Source organism: Trichosurus vulpecula, chromosome 9 (assembly GCF_011100635.1).
Source record: "Trichosurus vulpecula isolate mTriVul1 chromosome 9, mTriVul1.pri, whole genome shotgun sequence".
Lineage (NCBI taxonomy): Eukaryota > Metazoa > Chordata > Mammalia > Diprotodontia > Phalangeridae > Trichosurus > Trichosurus vulpecula.
In genome coordinates this window covers 77421248-77443492 of record NC_050581.1, presented here as the reverse complement: position 1 = coordinate 77443492, position 22245 = coordinate 77421248, and the positions used below count along the sequence as shown (strand labels likewise).

The following is a 22245-nucleotide window of genomic DNA, read 5'->3' as shown; positions in this document are numbered from 1 at the left end:
AGGCAAAGGAGTCTTACCAAATTTCTCTTATAACACAAATATGGTGGTAACAACTATAGCAGAAAGAGCAAAAAACAGAGAAAGAAAATTATAAACCAATTTCCCTAACGAATATTGATGCAAAAAAATTAAACAGAATACTAACAAGAAGATTAGAGCAATATGTCACAAAGATCCTACCCTATGAGCAGATGGGATTTATGCCATGGAGGGCTATTTCAATATTAAGAAAACTATCAGCATAATTGACTATATCAATAACAAAACCAACAGAAATCATGAGATTATCTCAATAGATGCAGAAAAGGCTTCTGACAAAATAAAACACCTATTCTTATTAAAAATAGTAAAGAGCATAGGAACAAATGGAGCTTTCCTTAAAATGATAAGTAGTATTTATCTAAAACTAACAGCAATTATTCTAACAAGTATAAGCTAAAAACCTTCTCAATAAGACCAGAGGTGAAGCAAGGATGCCCATTATCATTACTATTGCTCAATATCACATGAGAAATGCTAGCTATTTAGTAATAAGAGAAAAAAAAGAAATTGAAAGAACTAGAATAGGCAAAGACAAAACAGTTATCACTCTTTGCAGATGATATGGTGGTATATGTGGAGAATTCCAAAGAATCAACTAAAAAAACTAGTTGAAATAATTAACAACTTCAGTAAAGTTGTAGAATATAAAAAGTATATAAAATATAGCTGCAAGAGAAATTTGGAAGGTACAGCAGAGACTCCAGAAGGTGGCATGAGCAGGTAGGAACAGTCATAACACAGTGCACAACAATAACTATGTGCAAGCCCAGCAGAAAGCAGAAGCCAATAGAAACCAGGCCCCGAGAGAAGTGGAACATTAGACGACATCAGACATGTCAGTGTTCCTCTGGTGTCATAGATGTGAACTACCTACAACAACTGTGCCCTGACCACGTGCCTGATCTACTCACATAGCATATGCGGGAAGAGCATTCCCCATGTTTATGGGGCAAATGCTCCATTTTTACTTTTATTTCCATGCTCTTTCATCAAATGCCTTTGCTTTGAACTAATGATGGCTTCTAGCTGACTATTGAAAGTTAACACATCAGTGGAAGATCATGAGATGTTCTTCTAAGTGAATATAGAGTAACTTGAACTTTGTTAGCTTTTCTGGTGACCTATGTGATCCATGGAATCTACATCTTTTACCCTCATTACTATATTATACAATTCACAATATTTCATAATAATCACTTTAAAATGTTTGCCAAATTGAGTTTGTGTACATTTGAAAACAAAATTTGTAATTAGGTATTTCTTTTTCAAAAACATAACCAAGGCTATTTAAATGCTATATTTTTAAATGTCATTCCCTTATTCAATTCCTAAAATTCAGCATATTTTAGCAAAAAGATAAGAACATTTAAAAAGTATAAATACTACACAGGTTCCCAGTTGAAAAAAAAACTATAAGCACTAACAGGGAAACTATAAACAACTATGCTATTTTAAAAAAAAAGCATAGAGTCTTTCTCACCAGGCAATCCTCCGTCAGCAAGGGAAGCCTGTCTAGGGCCGGAAAATACAAAAACTGGAAAAAGAAGGTGGGTATTCCATCCATCTACCACTTGTGCTATCTCTTCTTTCTCAAGTTGCTTAGGAAACTTTTGGAGGAAAGGAAAGCGCAGGTGGTAATCAACCTACAGAGAGTAAAAAGGGAAAAAAAAAATCAATTCTATAAGATACTAAAATTCATGGGGGAGAAACACTTACGCCCAAAGTTGAGAGTTGATAAAAGAAACAAATAGTGCATAGGGAACATAGTAAATGTCCAAGTGGACAAATAAAAACTGTCATTGTTAAAGAATGTATTAGCAATTAAAGCAGGATTTTTTTTTTTACTGTTTTCTCTTTTAGAATGCTAAAATAATCAAGTGCCTTTGATTAAGTCTTGCCAGGTGCTAAGCCCCAGGCCCACACCCTTTTGCTAACTAGGTACTAAGCCCTAGGCCCACGCCCTTTTGCTGATTAGGTATGAAGCCTTCCGGCCCTGAACAGGGCATATAAACTCAGAGGTTAGCATTTTGTTTGGGGCTCTCACTCACTTGAAGGGTGTTGGTGTAGAGACTCTGGGTAGTCACTGCCATACACCCCTCACCCCCCAAAGAAAACCCAGATGTTCATGTTTCTCTTTTTGGTAACTATGTATGTGATGTCTTAATTAGACAAAGCCTGTCTATTTGAATTGTGTTATTTGATCTGCTGATATTCTCTGTTTGTAATTTCTATTTGTATTTGCTCTGAAGTTCAGGGTGCTGGCTTTCCCCCCTGAACTAAGTGAATGATATATGTATGTTTGATTAAAGTGAGATTGTTAACTCCTTAAAGTTACTTTCCTTAGAAAAGCAGATCAAAGAACCTGTGCTGGCAGCTCTTGTTGCTGGCCTTGTTGGTTCTTACACCTCAGCAGCAGCTACTAGCAGCATTGTTGTTACAAGGAATGAGAGTAACCTTGCCTTGAAACATACAGAAAATCCTACCAGTGTCCACTCTAATGGATTATGTTCATTAGCTTTCACTATTTTCTCTTCATCTACTAACATCTCAAAGAAGTTCTCAGAAGCACTGAACATCAGAGGCTGCAGCAATCATTACCAAACTGAATAAATGAATGAACACACAAAACAGTTCTTATGGATTCTCATTGTTTCTGTGCTCCTCACTCCAAAATAGGAACCAAGACTTACTGTGCTATACACTTATAAAACTTTCCTTTTATCACCCTGCAGAAAGATACTAGATCTGAAACATTATGAGTTGATCTTAATCATCTTAACCCAAATCTTAACCATTCTGCCTGTCAAGCAACTGAATATTTACATATCATCCTGCACCAAAAGAGCAAAGACTTGGGGACTAGCATGCTCTTTCGCAGAATTACACAGCTAGAGGGGACTGTGAGAGATCACCTGGTCTAATCTCCTATTTTAAACCCATCTTTTGTGTTCCTACTAGTCAGGGATATTATTGAAATTTTTAAGAACTTAATAGAGCTCACTGGCAGAGAAGAATTAAATTAAGGTAGATGGGTGAAATAGGTAACTAAGTAACTTAGAGAGCTCAACCAGAGGAAAGACTACATTAAAATCATCAGACCCAGTCAGAATAAGAGAGCTTCAATAAAAATTTTCTTACCGCAAGTGGCAGGTGTGTACTTCTGTTTCCGTAGAGCTGAGTAAAAATAATTGTAGAAAATATGAGGGGAAACAAGCCTCCTTTCTGAATCTCTTCTTCAGAATATGCCTCAACTGAAATGGAAGAAGTCAAGCAGTGCAATAAAAAATGTCTAATCACTCCTTTTACCTTAGGGGAGAAAAAAGTAGCAGCCTATTCTACAAACAAGGTATGGCAAATTTCAAAACACTCTGAGGCTCTGTAAAACTTTTTTTTCATCCACAAATTCTGCTTCTCTTAGGGAATGAGATAGATCAAAATAGTGACTGTCAAAATAAATATGCATTGCATCTATTTCAACCTAATTTCATACCTGAAAGAACACTGTAAAATTAGATATTTCTTCAATTAATTCTACACCTTAACCTTCTGATTTCCTTTGAACCTATTATAAGCTGATGAAAGATAAAGGAAGGAAAAGGAACAAGTATTTATTAAGTGTCCAATGGGTGTTTTAAATTTTCTAATTTGATCCTAACTATAAGGTAGGTGTTATTATGATCCTCATTTTACAACTGAAGAAACTAAGGTACATTACAGTCACTTGACTTGCCCAGGATCACATAGTAAGTATTTGACATCTCATGTTTTCCTGACTCCGGGCACAGTGAGTTCTATCCACTGTGCCACCTAGCCACCTAGCTGCCTAGGGGGTTTACTAGCATTATTTAGTGGTTAGTAAAGGCATTTCCTTATTTAGAATAAATTACAATAAGAAATGCTAAAAATGAAAATGAAACACCACAGTGGTTAAGACCTGAAAGTAAACAACCAATCATAAGCACCCAACAGGACAAAGAACAATTCAGCTATCCTCCAAAAGGAACATCAAGGGGACAGAGCAAAGATGGCAGAGAAAAGGCTGGGATTCCCCTGAGATCACCCCCAAACCCCTACAAAAAATAGGCTGGAAAAATGAGGAAACAGAAGAAAATTTTGATGGTAGAAAATTGTTATGGTGACAAGGAAGATCAAAACACACACTCAGAAGAAGACAACAAAGTCAAAATCCCTCCATCCAAAGCCTCCAAGAAAAATATGAATTGGTCTCAGGCCATGAAAGAGCTCAAAAAGGATTTTAAAAATCAAATAAGAGAGGTAGAGGAAAAATCAGGAAGAGAAATGAGAGTGATACAAGAAAATCATGAAAAAAAGTCAACAGCTTGGGAAAGGAGGCACAAAAATACTGAAGAAAGTAACTTAAAAAACATGCTATGTGAAATGGTAAAAGAGATACAAAGATGTAGTGAGGAGAAAAATGTCTTAAAATGTAGAATTGGCCAAATGGAAAAAGAGGCACAAAAATTCACTTAAGAAAAGAACAACTTAAAAAAGTAGAATTGGTCAAGTGGAAAAGGAGGTACAAAAGCTTACTGAAGAAAATAACTCCTTAAAAATTAAAATTGAGGAAGTGGAAGCTAATGACTCTATGAAACTTCAAGAAACAATAAAAATAAAACCAAAAGAATGAAAAGATAGAAGACAATGTGAAATATCTCATTGGAAAAAAAAACTGACCTGGAAAAGAGATAGAAGAAAGATAATTTTAAAATTACTGGACTTCCTGATAGCCATGATCAAAAAAAGAGCTAACCATCATATTTCAAGGAAACATAAAGGAAAATTGCCCTGATATTGCAGAACCAGAGGGCAAAATAGAAATTGAAAGAATCCACTAATTACCTCCTGAAGGAGATCCCAAAATGAAAACTCCCAGGAATATTATAGCCAAATTCCAGAACTCCCAGGTCAAGGGGAAAATATTCCAAGCAGTCAGAAAGAAACAGTTCAAATATCATGGAGTCATAATCAGGATCACACAAGATTCCATGTTAAAGAAGTGGAAAACTTGGAAGATAATATCCTGGAAAGCAAAGGAGCTAGGGTCACAACCAAGAATAACCTACCCAGCAAAAATGAGTATAATCCTGAAGAAGGTTAAAAAAAAAAAAAAGAACATTCAATGAAATACAGGACTTTCAAGTATTCCTGGTGAAAATGCCAGAGCTGAATAGAAAATCTGACTTTCAAATACAAGACTCAAGAAAAGCATAAAAAGGTAAACAGGAAAGGGAAATCAAAAGGGAGTCAATAAGGTTAAACTATAATCCTATATGAGAAGATGATACTTGTAACTCATAAGAACTCTCTCATTATGAGGGCAGTTAGAAGTCATACACACACACACATACACACACACACATACAGAGTGCATGGGTGTGAGTTGAATATGATGGGATAAAATCTTAAAAAATAAAATTAAGGAGCAAAGAAGAGGAATGCACTAGGAGAAAGAGAAAGGGAGAGGCAGAATGGGCTAAACTGTCTCACATAAAAGAGACAAGACTATTTGGGAGCGGAGCCAAGATGGTGGAGTAAAAGCAGGGACATAGGTGAGCTCTCTCACAAGTTCTTTCAGCTACCTCTAAAAAAGTGAATCTGAACAAATTTGAGAGTGGCAGAATCACCAGGAGACAGAGTGTGGCAGATTTCCAGCCCAGGAGAGTCTGGAAGGTTGACAGGAAGGATCTGTTGCACTGGGCTGGGAGAGTGCAGGGTGCATGGAACTACGCCCGACCATACTGGAGCCAGAGCAGGCCCAGTGGTATGAATCACAGATAGCAGTGGCAATTACCAAATCTCTCAGCTTAGGACTTCATTGGAGCTGGGTGAGAAAAGCGCAGGGCGTGCTACAGCAGCAGCAACACCTAATTCTGGGGCTATCAGCCCACAGACTAAAGGTTCGAAAGTCAGCTACTTGAACTTCCAGGAGCCATGATGACAGAGTAAACTGTAAGCGCTCTCATCGCACGCCTCCACCTCCCCCCCCCCACCGACCTTGAAAAACCCAGAGAATATTGCCACAGGAAAAATCCTGAAATAAGGGAGCCACCAGAAGGAATATAGCAGTCTTTCAGCTCAGGAAGCTAGGCAGACAGGCCCCTCTTAGGTGGCTGAAGGGGTCCAGTGCAGGAAGGGAGGCATCCCAGAAAGCCCCATGTCAGCAGACTAGCTGGAGTTCCTGAACCTCAGTGGGGTGGGGCTGGCAAAAGCCAACATCAGGACCCCAGGTGTGCCTTCACACAGCCAGAATTGGCAGACACCACCACAGACCATGGCTGAGGCTACGCATGCTATAGTATAGCCCTAGGGGAGGAGACTTCCAGCAGCCAGACCATCTCTCCCCCAAACCTCATGCTGTGAGCTTCAGTGGAACTCTGGGGAAACTCAGAAAGACTTCACCTGGCCTCGATCCTTGGCACATACCAGGTGAGCTGCAGCATTATATAGCTTCCAGCTGACAAAACTAGAGACCACAGCACAAAAAGCCAGTAACTAGGCCCCTAGCTCCTAACACAAGAAGCTTGGGGCAGAGCCCCCTGTGCTCCAGAAGCAGAGATCCACTTTAAAAGCCAGGAAAAAGGCAATCACAATGAAGAAGTGAACCAGAAAAGCAAAGACCACAGAATCTTACTATGGGGACAAGAAAGATCAAAATACACATTCAGATGAGGACAGCATTGACACTATACCCACATCTGAAACCTCAAAAGGGAATATGAACTGGTCTAAAGTCCAAAAAAATTCTTGGAAGAGCTCAAGGAGGATTTTAAAAGCCAAATTAGAGAGGTAAAAGGAAAATTGACCAATTCTTTTAAAAATACAACAGACAAAATGGAAAAAAAATTCACTGATGTGTACAAATTTTATAAAGTAAAATTGGCAAAAGGGATAAGGAGGTACAGAACCTAATGGGAAAATAACTGCTTGAAAAGTAAAATTGGGGGGGGGGAGGCAAAGCCAAGATGGCTCTGTGAAAGCAGGAGACTTACCAGAGCTCTCTTACAAATTCTGTCAGATTTGAGAGAGTTAGAAGCCACTAGTAGACTGAGTGTGGCAGGAGCACCAAGAGCACAGAACTGCACCAGACCACACCAGAATGGGAGCAGCAGTGGAACCCAGCCAGCAAACCAGGCTGGGAGAGGGCTGGGCACACAAAACGAAAACATAACTGAACAGAAGCAGGAGCAGCCCCAGGGCAGAGGTGCCAATTGCAGCAACGATTCCCAGGCCTCTCAGCCCTGGATGGAAATTCACAAAAGTATTTCCTGGAGATAGAGGGGGTTGTCATCCCATCTGGGGGTTATGCCCACCTTATTTAAAGTAAGCAATCATAATCTCTCACCTCTGTAACACAGATTATATGATTTTTGTTCTGTTCCTTGTTCTATGCTTTTATTTTTTTAACAAAGAATTTTTTTAATTTAATATATTTAGTTTTCAGCATTGATTTTCACAAGAGTTTGAATTACAAATTTTCTCCCCATTTTTACCCTCCCCCCCACTCCAAGATGGCATATATTCTGGTTGCCCTGTTCCCCAGTCAGCCCTCTCTTCTGTCACCCCACTCCTCTCCCATCCCCTTTTCTCTTCCTTTCTTGTAGGGCAAGATAAATTTCTACACCCCATTGCCTGTATATCTTATTTTCTAGTTGCATGCAAAAACTTTTTTTTGTTGTTTTTGAACATGTTTTTAAAGCTTTGAATTCCAAATTCTCTCCCCTCTTCCCTTCCTACCCACCCTCCCTAAGAAGTCAAGCAATTCAACATAGGCCACATGTGTATCATTAAGTATAACCCTTCCACAATACTCATGTTTTGAAAGACTAACTATATTTTGCTCTTCCTAACCTATCCCCCTTTATTGAATTTTCTTCCTTGACCCTGTCCCCTTTCAAAAGTGTTTGTTTTGATTACCTCCACCCCCATCTGCCCTCCCTTCTATCATCCCCCCTTTTTTTATCTTCTTCCTTCTTCTTTTCTGTGAGGTAAGATACCCAATTAAGTATGTATGGTATTATTCCCTCCTCAGGTCAAATCTGATGAGAGCAAGATTCACTCATTCCCCCCTCACCTGCCTTCTCTTCTCTTCCTACAGAACTGCTTTTTCTTGCCACTTTTATGCGAGATAATTTACCCCATTCTATCTCTCCCTATCTCCCTCTCTCAAAATATTCCTCTCTCATCCCTTAATTTGATTTTATTTCTTTTAGATATCTTCCCTTCATCTTCAACTCACCCTGTGCCCCCCCCTCTCTCTCTCTTTCTCTCTCTCTCTCTCTCTCTCTCTCTCTCTCTATATATATATATATATATATATATATGTATATATATATATATATATATACACACACACACACATACATATATACATACATACACATTCACTTATACATATATATACATAAACATATATATATATATGCATATTCCCTTCAGCTACCCTAATACTGAGGTCTCATGAATCATACACATCATCTTTCCATGTAGGAAATGTAAACAAAACAGTTCAACTTTAGTTAAGTCCCTTGCAATTTCTTTTTCTTGTTCTTTTTCTTGATTACCTTTTCACACTTCTCTTGATTCTTGTGTTTGAAAGTCAAATTTTCTATTCAGCTCTGGTCTTTTCACTGAGAAAGCTTGAAAGTCCTCTATTTTATTAAAAGTCCATGTTTTGCCTTGGATGTTCTATGCTTTTAAAGATGTACTACACCCAGTGCCATTTGATCCATCCTTTATTATCAGGTCACATGCCCCTCTTAATAAATAATATCTTGCTAGGATAATTGCCTCAGTTTACCCTTTTGTTAAATTTCACTCACAGCAATATTCAGGGTCATTTATAGTTAAGTGGCTAAGAGTTCATAAGTCTCTTGTATGCAACCTGTCCCAGCTATAGGAATAAAGAAAAAAAGGATTGGTAAGATCAGGAATCTGATATCATTCATCCTGGACTTTGCCTGTCTTACAGCACTGAAGAGGTAAGAAATAACCAAACTCCTAGGGGAAAAAAAGCTGTTTACACTTGTTGCTTCCACTATTTCTCCTTTCATTCATTCCTCAACCCTTTGCAATTTAGTTCTGACCTCATTACTCAATTGAAATCGTCCTCTCCAAAGTTACCAATCATCTTATTTGCCAAATCTGATGGTGTTGATCTCTCTGTTGCATTTGACACTATTGGCCACATTCTACTCCTACATGCTATCTCTTCTCTGAGTTTCATGCTCCCATCTTCAATAGGAAGTCTTTACTAATCTCTTTTAATACCAGTGCCTTCCCCCTCTTAATTATCTCCTACATACGTCCTGAATATAGTTTATATACATTTTCTTGCTTGTTGTCTCCTCCCATTAGAGAGTGAGTTTCTTGAGGGAATGGACTGACTTTTGCTTCTTTTTTGAATCCCCAGCACTTAGCACAGTGCCTGCATATAGTAGGCACTTAATAAATGTTTAATGACTGACTGGTTCTCTTCCTATCTAATGGATCCTTCTCAGTCTCTTTTGCTACCTCCTCAAACATATCACACCCCCTAAACACTAAATGAATGTTCCCCAAAAGTCTGTTCTGGGACCCTCTTATTCTTTTTACACCCTATCAGAGGTGTCATCAGCTCCCATGCATTTAATTATTCTCTCTATGCCAATGAATCATGTTTCTATAAGTCCAACCCCAGTATCTCTCCTGAACTTCATCTCTGCATCACCAATTGCCTTTTGGGTATTTCAAGATCAATGTCCCAAAGACATTTCAAATTCAATATATTCAAAACAAAACTCATTATCTTTCCCTCAAACACACCCCTCTTCCAAACTTGCCTATTTTTATCAAAGACATGACCGTTCTCCCATTTTCTTAGGTTCATAAAATTGGTATTATCCTCAATTCTACACTCTTCCTGACCCCATACGCCAGATCTTGCTATTTATCTCCACAATATTTCTCATATACAACTCCTTCTGTCTACTCATCCGTCTCCCCTAGGTACAATGATCACCTAATTGGTTTACCTATCTCAGATCTCTTCCCCATACAATTCATCATCCATACATGCTGCTAAAGTGATTGTCCTTATGTATAATTCTGACTATATACTCAATAAATTCCAGCAGTACTTTATTGTCTCTAGAATAAAATATAAACACCTAGATTTGGCTTCACAACCTGGCCCCAAACTATCTTTCCAGTCTTGTTATATATCATTCTCTTTCTTCCAATGTGGAGTCCAGTCAAACTCTACCTTCTGTCTCCGCATTTTTTCATTGGCCATCTCCCATTCCTGGGATGCAATTTCCACCTCATCTACACAGAATCTTTATCTTCCATCATCATATAGTTCAAGGACCACCTTCTACCAAAAGCTTTTTCTGATTCCCCCATAACTACTTTATATTGATCGTGCATAAACAGATATATACATATATGTATGTGTATGTGTACATTATTTCCCACCCTTCACAATCCTGGGAATTACTTACATGACGATTTCATAGAAAGTCCACTGTGAAGCACTACTAATAAAATAGAACTAATTTCTAATTATTACTAATAAATTATTACAACTTGTTAATAGTTGCATGCTAAGCCTCATCACATATGCCACTGCTTTGATCTCAAGATTTCAAGATTATTTTAGCTTAATTTTATTTCTATACTTTCAATTTCATAATTCATATATGTACATATACATGTATTTGAGGTAATGAGATTAGTTTCTTATATAAGATTACAGGTCCTGCATAAATCACTTTTTAAAATTAGAAAACAACTTTTAAATACTTTACAAAAAAGCTCTTTTCCTCCCCAAAGTCTCACCTCTTAAAGTAAGCTGGAAGGACTCTGACACTTTCTCAGCAATGGTCCTCGCAACATCATTACCAGAAGGGAGATAGAATAGAAACAGGAAATCTGGTGGAAAAGATTGAACGAAGACTTCGGGTAGATCATCAATGGATAAAGGATCATATCTTATAGTATCCTTATATTGTGGTTTGCTCTTCAAACGAAGTGAAATTAAAACTCCAGCAAACAGCAATGGCACTAAGACTTCTACGATGCTCGATAGAAACATGCGCTTCTAAAAGAAAAATGAAAAATGTTATGTTAAATCAAAACAAGGCCCAAATAAAAGGCATATGGAGGGGTTCTTCTTACAGGCTCACTCTACTACATCCAAAAAAGGAAAATCAGGAACCAAAATAAGAGTCATTTCAAAAGGCTCCAATGATCTTTTCTGTAAAAAATTGAACTCACATCAAAAACATTTTCTTTAAAAATGAGATAATTACTTACATATACATGTATATATAATGATACCATCCATTGAAGAAAATTGTATATTTGCTTGTCAGGTGGTTTTTTCTTTTAACAACTTTTTTGAAAGTTCTTTTGAATGGCTAATCTCTCCCAAAGTCCCACATTTTTTGATGAATGCGTCATATACCTACCTTTAAGATATAATTTTTCCAGAGAAGAAGTTTAAACAGCCTAATTGTCATTCTTCCGTTTTGAAGAAAAGCTCACCACTATATAGGGGTCAAAGGAAAATGAAAATCATGCAATTAACAATATTTAAATGTAGATTTTTTTATTTTACTGAAAGAGGCAAGAAGAAGCAAGCAATGCAACAGAAATATTTTTCTTCCCTAAGTGTCTCTTTTCTGATTATTTCTAAGCCTAAAGTTAAAAAAACACAAACAAGAAAACAAGACTATTTACAGGGTTTTTAAGCCAATATTTTGAGTGTGTTTATATCACTGTTCTTTTGTGCCATATATGAGCGTTTTAAAGGCAGTGACTGGTGGTGTAGTAGGAAAAATACTCGATTTAGATCAAAGGACCTGGGTTCAAATTCCATTACTGTTACTTACTATTTATGTGACTTTTTCTGCAAAGCACTTAACTAATATAGGGAATAATACCATACATACTTAATTGGGTATCTTACCTCACATTGGAAGAAAGAGAATGATATATAACAAGACTGGAAAGATAGTTTGGGGCCAGGTTGTGAAGCCAAATCTAGGTGTTTATATTTTATTCTAGAGACAATAAAGTCCTATATTAGTTGCAGCATGAGTGCAAATATATATGGCCAATTTATATTTCGCCATCCCCAGACCACAAACCAAGTTTCACATGCTAACCAGCTATCTCCCCCGACCCCTTTGCCAATGACATCTCTACATCCATGCCCTGGGTGACTTTAATCTACTCAGATGTGGAAATATCAGCCTAGGGCTCTGCTATTGTGATTGGTGTGCTAGCTAGTATAAAAACACATAACCCACCATATCTAGCTGGCCCCAGACCATGCTTCCCATCCCATCTGGCCACAATCCACCCTCGCCATCAGCTTCTGTCCACCCTGATGACCACTAAATTTTCTGAGACCCCACCCTGGTTGGCTTAATCAATCCATCACCCTGAAGCCATATACTGTGTTGACCAGTGAGTCAGCCAAGGGGAACACATATGGCCCACTATATGAAGACAACAACCCAGACCATGTATCATATTTCATCTGGCCATCCACTCAAGCCTTCTCCTTGCTCTCTGATCTACTGCCATATAGAATATACCCCATTCCGTGCTTTCTACCTCTTGTACCATTGGCTCTGGAAAGGGTGTATCAATCAATTCTCCTATCACTCCACTAACCACCCTGTGCCTTCTCAAATCTAAACATACTTCTCAAACCACTATTTTCTCATATGTTATCTCTACCTTTTAAAAATAATAAGCTCCTTAAAGGCAGACTTTGTCTTGCTTTTCTATTTCTATTTCATTGGGCTGAACATATAAGCAGCTAGGTGATTTAACAGATAGCTTTTAGAACCTGGAGTTAGGAAGACCTGAGTTCAAATCCAGTCTCAGATACTAGATGTGTGATGCTGGGCAAGTTACTTAAGACTTTTGTCTACCTCAGTTTCTTCATCTGTAAAATGAGGATAATAATGATATAATAATTACAAAGCTCTTAGCACAGGAGTGAGCACATAGTAAACAAAATATAAATGTTAGCTACCATTATTATTATAGTAAGCATTTAAAAAATGCTCTCCATTCATTTATTTATAGTCCCTTCCAGATCTAAATCTCTAATCCTACAATTCTCTCATGGAGCTTAAATTATCAAAGTTAATAGTTTTTATTTTAAACATATAAAATGGGCATTTCCACATATAGAGAACAAAAAAAGAGGATTGTACATGAAACTACAGTTCTCTATGTACAAGTTGCTTTTCTTTTTAAGTACATAAGTTCATGCATATATATCACTTAAAAAGTATTTCAAAGACTCTCTTCTTTTGTTTTCTTTTTTTTAGCTACCCTATTCCTATCCTACTCCCATACTCCAAAATTAGGAAAAAAACACACACACACACCCCTTATAATGAATACACACAGTCAAGTTAAATAAATTCCACATTGGCCATGTTTAAAAAACTGTCTTATTCTGCATTCAAAGTATCATATTCAGGCATAAATAAAGATACAAATCCTGTGAAAGAGTGTTAAAATTTTGGCCTCTGAGAACTTGTAAAAGGCCTATCTTCTTGGTGCATTACAGGAGTGGACTGCCAGCTAAAACTGAAATACTGAAAAACAGAACCAAACTACAAAAGCATTAGGATTCTCTACCTCCCAAAATCCTGTGACATGCCATTAATTCACACTATAACCACAAGTTACTGTTACTTTTTATTACTTTTTTTGAAGCTTATATTTGACGGCTGCTTTATAATTTTCATAAAAATTACTATTTTATCTTTAATCTATCAATTTAGAAACTTGTATTTCCATAAACTACTTCGCATGGTTTATCAAGGAAACTAATGAATAGGAGTCAATATAAAGAAATATGATTTTGTCAACAATTTTTTTAAAAAAGTATTTATACAATGGGGATATGTGTATATCAATATAGCACTAAGCAATGTGTAATGAGATTTATTAAAAAATATTCAGTAAGCAAAATTCCGACTGAATAAAAATAAGTAATTTTGACAAAAGGGAATGTTTGCTCGCTCTAGTGAGTGGAATATATAGAAATAGTACTTTTCTCCCTTTAAAAAAAGTCACAAGATTTATTCTTACACAAGTACACTCAGGATGATGAGATTTCTATTCAAAAGGCAACTCTTACATATCTGCAGCCTAACCTATCAAGAAGAATCAGTATATTTCAAATCTCCCCACTACAACTTTTCACCAACAAATGGTCCCAAAAGAAAATTCAGCCTAGCAGCACTATTCTCCCCTTCACAATGGAATAAGTATTACTGCAAAATCCCCTTCCCATTTCTATCTTCTTCTGTACTCTAATTCTTATCCAATTTCCAAAAAAGGCACAAAATGCCCAAAGGACCATCAACCCTATATGAATCTCTACTACAGCCCCATCCACTATGGCCTATAAAAACCATTATAACTGCAAGCAAATTCTCTGCCATGACCCAATTAGAAGTTTTTCTTATTTAAGTCAATCAACAAACATTCATTAAGCACCTACTAGGTGTCAATCACTGTTGTAAGCACTAAGAAGACGAAGATATAAATAAAACAATCCCTGTCCTTGAGGAGCTTCAATTTTCTACAGTTCCTCCTAGACTTGTGTTTCCACAAGTGCATACTTAAGTACACACAAAACAAATACAAGGCAATTATAAGAGGAGAGAAGGGAAGACTGGTAGCTGGAAGATCAGTAAAGCCCTTTTGTGGTATTTAAGCTGAGCTTTGAATAGAAGGAAGAATTCTAAGAAGTAGAGAGTTCAGTCACGTGCAAAGGTAGATAAATGGTAGATGTAATGCTATGTGTATAAAGGCAGTTTAACTGACCCAAAAGTTGTGGAAGAGGAATAATATATAATAAATCTGTAAAAGTATATTGGAACCAGGTTGTAAAGGGCTTTAAATGCAGAATAGTATAGTTCGCATTTGAACCTAGAGGTAATAAGAAGCCACTAGAGATTACTGAGTAGAAGGGTAGTATGTCTGAGCACAAGATAACTCACTTTTGGAGTGGTGGATGGCTTGGAGAGGAAAGAGACTTGGGGCAGGGAAACCATCTGGGAGGCTGATGTAATAGTCTAGCCAAGAAATGATGTAAGGCAGAAACTATGTGAGTAGAGAGAAGAGGTTAGATAAGAGAAGTGGTATGAAGAAAGAATATATATTGATATTACTGACTGGCTATGTTGGATGAGAGTGATATCAATCAAGAAACATTTATTAAGCACCTGCTACTACATTCCAGGCACTGTGGTAAGTGCTGGGGATACAAAAAGAGGCAAAAGCCAGTCCCTGCTCTTGAGGAGCTCACAATCTAAGAGGGGAGATGACAAATACATACAAAGCAGGCTATATACGGTATAAATAGGAGATAATAACAAAGAGAAGCAGCTAGAATTAAAAGGAGTTGGGACAGGCTACCTGTAAAAGATGGGATTTTAGCCGGGATTTAAAAGATGGCAGGGAAGTCAGTAGGCATAGTTGAGCAGAGAAGCATTCCAGGCATGGGGGCCAGCCAAAGAAAATGCACGAAGGCAAAAGATAGAGTATCTTGTTTGTGGAACAGCCAAGAGGTCAGTGTCAATAATGAGTGTATCTATCGGGGAGTAAGGTGAAAGAAGACTGGAAAGGTAGAAGGGAACTATTTATTAAAAGCTTTGAATGCCAAACAGAATTTTGAGTTTGATCCTAGAGGTGATAGGGAACTACTGGAGTTTATTGAATGGAAGGGTTGAATTGGTTGGACCTGTGCTTTAGAAAAATCATTGTGGTGGCTGAATGGAGGATGGTTTAGAGGGGGAGAGACTTGAGGCAAGTTGACCCACCAGCAGGCTACTGCAATAACAGTCCAGGTATGCAATGATAAGGGTCTGCACCAAAGTGGTGACAGTATCAGAAGAGAGGAGGGGATATATGAGAGACGTCGCAGAGGTAAAGCAGGCTTTGGTGACAGCTTGGATATGTGGGGGAGGGGGAAAGAGAGATAGTGAGGAGTAAAGGATAACTCCTAGGTTGCAAACCTGTGACTACTATGACAGTAATGCCCTTGATAGATATGGAGAAGTTCAGAAAAGGAGAGAAAAGGTAGTGAGCTTTGTTTTTGACATGTTAAATTTGAGATGTCTTCTTGAAATCCAGTTTGAAATATCCATAAATTATTGATGATATGGGACTGGAGCAGAAGATTTAGGACTAGGGCTGGATTTGTTGATCTGGGAATTATCTGCATAGAGATGATAATTAAATCCATGGGAACTAATTAGGTCACAAAGTCAGATAATATGGAGGAAAAAATGAAGAAAGTCCAGGATAGAACTGAGGGACACCTACAGTTAGTTTGTGGGGCATGGAAGAAGATCAGCAGAAGAGGAGCCATCAGACAAGAAGTAGGACAACCAAGAACAAGCAATGTCACAAAAGCCCAGAAAGGGTGGTTAAGAAGTGGTTAAGAAAGATTAAGACTGAGAAAAGAGCTTTGGATTCCTCAGCTAAGAGGTTACTGGTAACTTTGGAAAAAAGCAGTTTTAATTGAATAATGCAGTCGGAAGTCAGACTGCAAGGTGACAAGGACAAGTTGACTTTTGTTTTCTTTCTGCTGGTGGTACAGCTTTGGGGCTTTTCCAACAATTGCCAGGGGTTCTAGCCTAAGCAGTACTTTTATTCGCCCTATCAATTTCTTCGGACACTTAGAGAAATAATGTCAACAAGTTAGTGGACACACCAATCCAATCTCATTGAGAGGACTTCCCCTTTGCTGCCAGAAGTTCAGTGGCCACAGAGTTCCACACCCCTGTATTAGACCACCCAATCAGCAGGGCTCTATTCCCTTAACATGATCCTTTTCCCACTTCAGCTACCAGGTTATCTGGACCAGTCCTGCAAATAACACCAAATGTTCTGAACTGAGTCCAACTCAGGCTTGTCCAGTGGTTCAGGTTCAAGACTAGAATGAAAAGAGACACTTGTAGACTACATAATACTCAGCAAAAGGGGTTTATTCAACAAATGTACTGAAAGAATACATCATAAGAACACAGTATTGGTTCAGTTGTACATGGCCCTCCTCCTGTCCCCACTGCCCAATGACTTACATGGGTACACCCTATAAGAAGAATGTGTTGACTTGCATAGTAATGTATAGTCTATCCATTCTGAGTTGTCCTAACTACCCCTGGTGTTAGCTTTTATATCTTAGTCAACTGGATGGTTATATTAATGGTTCAAGCCTTACTTCACTGGACCAATCTAGTCCAAGGAAAGTTCCACTGCCTTTTAACAAAGCTTCGGGCTTACCTGGTGAATTTCCAGCTATGTAACAGGATCTACAGCAGGAGTGAGAAACCTGCAGCCTCAAGGCCACATGTGGCCCCTTAGGTACTCAAGTATACCCTCTGACTGAGTCCAAGTTTACAGCACAAATCCTTTTTTATGTATTAGTGATTTTATTTAATATTTTAGTTTTCAACATTGATTTCCCCAAGATTTTGAGTTACAAATTTTCTCCCCATTTCTACCCTCCCCACTATTTTCAAGATAGCATATACTCTGATTGCCTTATTCCCCAGTCAGCCCTCCCCTCTTTCACCCCACTCCCCCCCAACCCATTTCCCCTTACTTTCTTGTAGGACAGGATAGATTTCTATGCCCCATTCCCTATATATCTTGTTTCCCAGCTGCATGCAAAAAAACAACTTATTTTTTTATTTTTTTAAGCATCTGCTTTTAAAACTTGGAGTTCCAAATTCTCTCCCCTCTTCCCTTCCCACCCACCCTCCCTAGGAAGGCAAGCAATTCAACATAGATCATCCAGGTATCATTATGTAAAACACTTCCACAATGCTCATGTTGTGAAAGGCTAACTATATTTTCTTCCATCCTATCCAGTCCGACTATATTCAATTTTTTCCCCTTGACCCTGTCCCTTCTCAAAGGTGTTTGCTTTTGCTTACCCCCTCCCTCTATCTGCCCTCCCTTCTATCATCCCCCTTTTTTTATCCCCTTCCCCTTACTTTCCTGTGGAATAAGATACCCAATTGAGTGGGTATGTTATTCCCACCTCAAGTTGAATCCGATGAAAGTAAGATTCACTCATTCCCCCTCACCTGCCCCCTCTTCCCTTCCAACAGAACTGCTTTTTCTTGCCACTTTTATGTGAGATAATTTACCTCATTCTATCTCTCCCTTTCTCCCTCTCAATATATTCCCCTCTCACCCCTTAAATTTATTTCATTTTTTAGATATCATCCCTTCATATTCAACTCATCCTGTGCCCTCTGTCTATATTCCCTCCAACTCCCCTAATACTGAGAAAGTACTTATGAATTACACAAATCATCTTTTCATGTAGGAATGTAAACAAAACAGTTCAACTTTAGTAAGTCCCTTATGAATTCTCTTTCTTGTTCACCTTTTCATGCTTCTCTTAATTATTGTGTTTGAAAGTCAAATTTTCTATTCAGCTCTGGTCTTTTCACTGGGAAAGCTTGAAAGTCTTCTATTTTATTGAAAATCCATATGTTGCCTTGAAGCATTGTACTTAGTTTTGCTGGATATGTGATTCTTAGTTTTAATCCCAGCTCCTTTGACCTCTGAAATATCATATTCCAAGCCCTTTAATGTAGAAACTGCTAGAACTAGTGTTATTCTGATTGTGTTTCCACAATATTTGAATTGTTTCTTTCTGGCTGCTTGTAGTATTTGCTCCTTGAGCTGGAAACTCTGGAATTTGGCAATAATATTCCAAAGGGTTTTCTTTTGGGGATCTTTTTCAAGAGACTGGCGATCGGTGGATTCTTTCAATATCTATTTTACCCTCTGGTTCTAGAATATCAGTTTTCCTTGATAATTTCTTGAAAGATGATGTCTAGGATCTATTTTTAATCATGGCTTTCAGGTACTTCAATAATTTTTAAATTATCTCTCCTGGAGCTATTCTCCAGGTCAGTGGTTTTTCCAATGAGATATTTCACATTGTCTTCTACTTTTTCATTCTTTTGGTTCTGTTTTGTAATATCTTGGTTTCTCATCAAGTCACTAGGAGTAGTGCTGGCTTGGCAGAGCTGGCTGAATACAAATAGCTCTGAAAACAACAGCGCATCCCCTCAAGCTGGGAACAAAGTACACTCTACTCTACAAGCAGTCATACTCCCATGAAAAAACTCAAGGGTCAAGGAAGTTGGCTGGAAACACAGCCAGGCAGCAAAAAAGGACTCAGATTGAGACTCAGACTTTAGAATCTTTCTTTGGTGACAAAGAAGACCAAAACATACAGCAAGAAGAAGTCAACAAAGTCAAAGAGCCTACATCGAAACCCTCCAAGAAAAACATGAACTGGTCTCAGGCCAGGGAAGAGCTCAAAAAGGATTTGGAAAAGCAAGCTAGAGAAGTAGAGGAACAATTGGGAAGAGAAATGAGAGTGATGTGAGAAAACCATGAAAAACAAGTCAATGAGTTGCTAAAGGAGACCCCAAAAATACTGAAGAAAATAACACCTTAAAAAATAGACTAACTCAAATGGCAAAAGAGCTCCAAAAAGCCAATGAGGAGAAGAATGCCTTGAAAGGCAGAATTAGCCAAATGGAAAAGGAGGTCCAAAAGACCAATGAAGAAAATACTAACTTAAAAATTAGATTGGAGCAAATGGAAGCTAGTGACTTTATGAGGAATCAGGATATTATAAAACAGAACCAAAGGAATGAAAAAGTGGAAGACAACGTGAAATATCTCATTGGAAAAACCACTGACCTGGAGAATAGATCCAGGAGAGAGAATTTAAAAATGATGGGATTGCCTGAAAGCCCTGATCAAAAAAAGAGCCTAGATATCATCTTTCAAGAAATTATCAAGGAGAACTGCCCTGATATTCTAGAGCCAGAGGGTAAAATAGAAATTGAAAGAATCCACAGATCGGCTCCTGAAAAAGATCCCAAAAAGAAAACTCATAGGAATATTGTCACCAAATTCCAGAGCTCCCAGATCAAGGAGAAAATACTGCAAGCAGCCAGAAAGAAACAATTTGAGTATTGTGGAAATATAATCAGAATAACACAAGATCTAGCAGCTTCTACATTAAGGGATTGAAGGGCTTGGAATATGATATTCCAGACATCAATGGAGCTAGGATTAAAACCAAGAATCACCTACCCAGCAAAACTAAGTATCATGCTCCAAGGCAAAATATGGATTTTTCAATAAAATAGAGGACTTTCAAGCTTTCTCAGTGAAAAGACCAGAGCTGAATAGAAAATTTGACTTTCAAACATAAGAATGAAGAGAAGCATGAAAAGGTAAACAAGAAAGAGAATTCATAAGGGACTTACTAAAGTTGAACTGTTTTGTTTACATTCCTACATGGAAAGATGATGTGTTTAATTCATGAGACCTCAGTATTAGGGTAGCTGAAGGGAATATGCAGATACATATACATATACATATTATATATATATATATATATATGTATGTATATATATATATAATATGTATATAAGTATATATATAGACAGAGGGCACAGGGTGAGTTGAATATGAAGGGATGATATCTAAAAAAATAAAATCAAATTAAGGGATGTGAGAGGATTATATTGAGAGAGGGAGAAAGGGAGAGATAGAATGAGGTAAATCATCTCGCATACAAGTGGCAAGAAAAAGCAGTTCTGTAGGAAGGGAAGAGAGGGCAGGTGAGGGGGAATGAGTGAATCTTGCTCTCATTGGATTTGACCTGAGGAGGGAATAACATACACACTCAAGTGGGTATCTTACCCCACAGGAAACAACGAGGAAGGAGATAAAAAAGGGGACGACAGAAGGGAGGGCAGATAGGGGGAGGAGGTAATCTAAAGCAAACACTTTTGAAAAGGGACAGGGTCAAGGGAGAAAATTGAATAAAGGCGGCTAGGATAGGAAGGAGCAAAATATAGTTAGTCTTTCATAACATGAGTATTGTGGAAGGGTTTTGCAATAATGATACACATGTAGCTTATGTCGAATTGCTTGCCTTCTTAGGGAGGGTGGGTGGGGACAGAAGAGGGAAGAGAATTTGGAACTCAAAGTTTTAAAAGCAGATGTTCAATAAAAAAAGTTTTTGCATGCAAGTAGGAGAATAAGATATACAGGCAACAGGGCATAAAAATCTATCTTGCCCTACAAGAAAGTAAGGTAAAAGGGGATGAGAGGGAGTGGGGTGACAGAAGAGAGGGCTGACTGGGGAATGGAGCAATCAGCATATATGTCATCTTGGAGTGGGGGGAGAGTAGAAATGGGGAGAAAATTTGTAATTCACACTCTTGTGAAAATTAATGCTGAAAACTAAAAATATTAAATAAATTAAAAAGCACGGGGAAAGCTGGAAGACAGAAAGGAATAGAAGGTTGAACATGATCCAAGTTTGCCAAGAAAAAGAAAATTTGTCATAGTACTTCAGAGGAGTAAGGTCTAGCCTACCCATAGCCTTTTGTAATAAAGCTAAGCCTCTAGAAGCACAACAAAACGGTAGGCCTAGAATTCTACATGATGTGGCAGTAATCACAGCATCACACAATTTGAGAGTTGGAAGGGATTTATTTCAATAGTTACCTAATCGAATCAATGTGCAAAAGGAAGCTTCATGATAACATATGTGAGAGGTGCTCATCCAGCTTCTGCTGGAAGTTTTCCCTCACATTAAGTTTATATTTGCCTCTTTACTAGGTGGTACAGTAGATAGAGCAGTGAGCCTGGAGTCAGGAAAACCTGAGCTCAAATCTGATCTCAAACATTTATTAGCTGTGTGATACTGAGAAAGTCACTGAACTTCTGTTTGCATCAGCTTCCTGTAAAATGGAGATAAGAGTACTTATCTCCCAGGGTTGTGGAGATAATCAAATTTAGCACTACACCTAGCACATAGAAGGAGCTATATAAATAGCAGCTATTATTGTTGTTGTTGTTCCTGGTTCTACCCTCTAGGTCCAAATAGAGCAACTCTGGTCCCTTTTCCAAACTGAAATACTTGAACACAGCTATAATGTTACCATTTTATCTTGTCTTATCCAGATTAAATACCCCCAGTTGCTTCAATCAATCCTAATTTTTTAATGGAATAAAAATAGAATAAAAAAGAAAGTAATGGGGACATTACACAATAGAGAATGGAAAAAATAAAAATATCTAACTATTCATAGTGTGTATACA

The 22245-nt window shown here is 37.8% G+C and overlaps 1 protein-coding gene across 1 annotated transcript in view; it reads right to left on the bottom strand.

Moving 5' to 3' along the window:
• LOC118832162 (ATP-binding cassette sub-family A member 3-like) overlaps positions 1-11561 on the bottom strand; it is a 259116-nt gene extending 247555 nt beyond the window's left edge. Inside the window, exons 1-5 of the mRNA XM_036739579.1 lie at positions 11511-11561; positions 10879-11140; positions 3181-3293; positions 2526-2624; positions 1523-1685 (exon numbers count right to left, since the gene is read on the bottom strand). Of these exons, the coding sequence (XP_036595474.1) occupies positions 1523-1685; positions 2526-2624; positions 3181-3293; positions 10879-11140; positions 11511-11561 (688 nt within the window). The remainder of the gene's footprint in view (positions 1-1522; positions 1686-2525; positions 2625-3180; positions 3294-10878; positions 11141-11510) is intronic.
• Positions 11562-22245: the final 10684 nt, after the last annotated feature.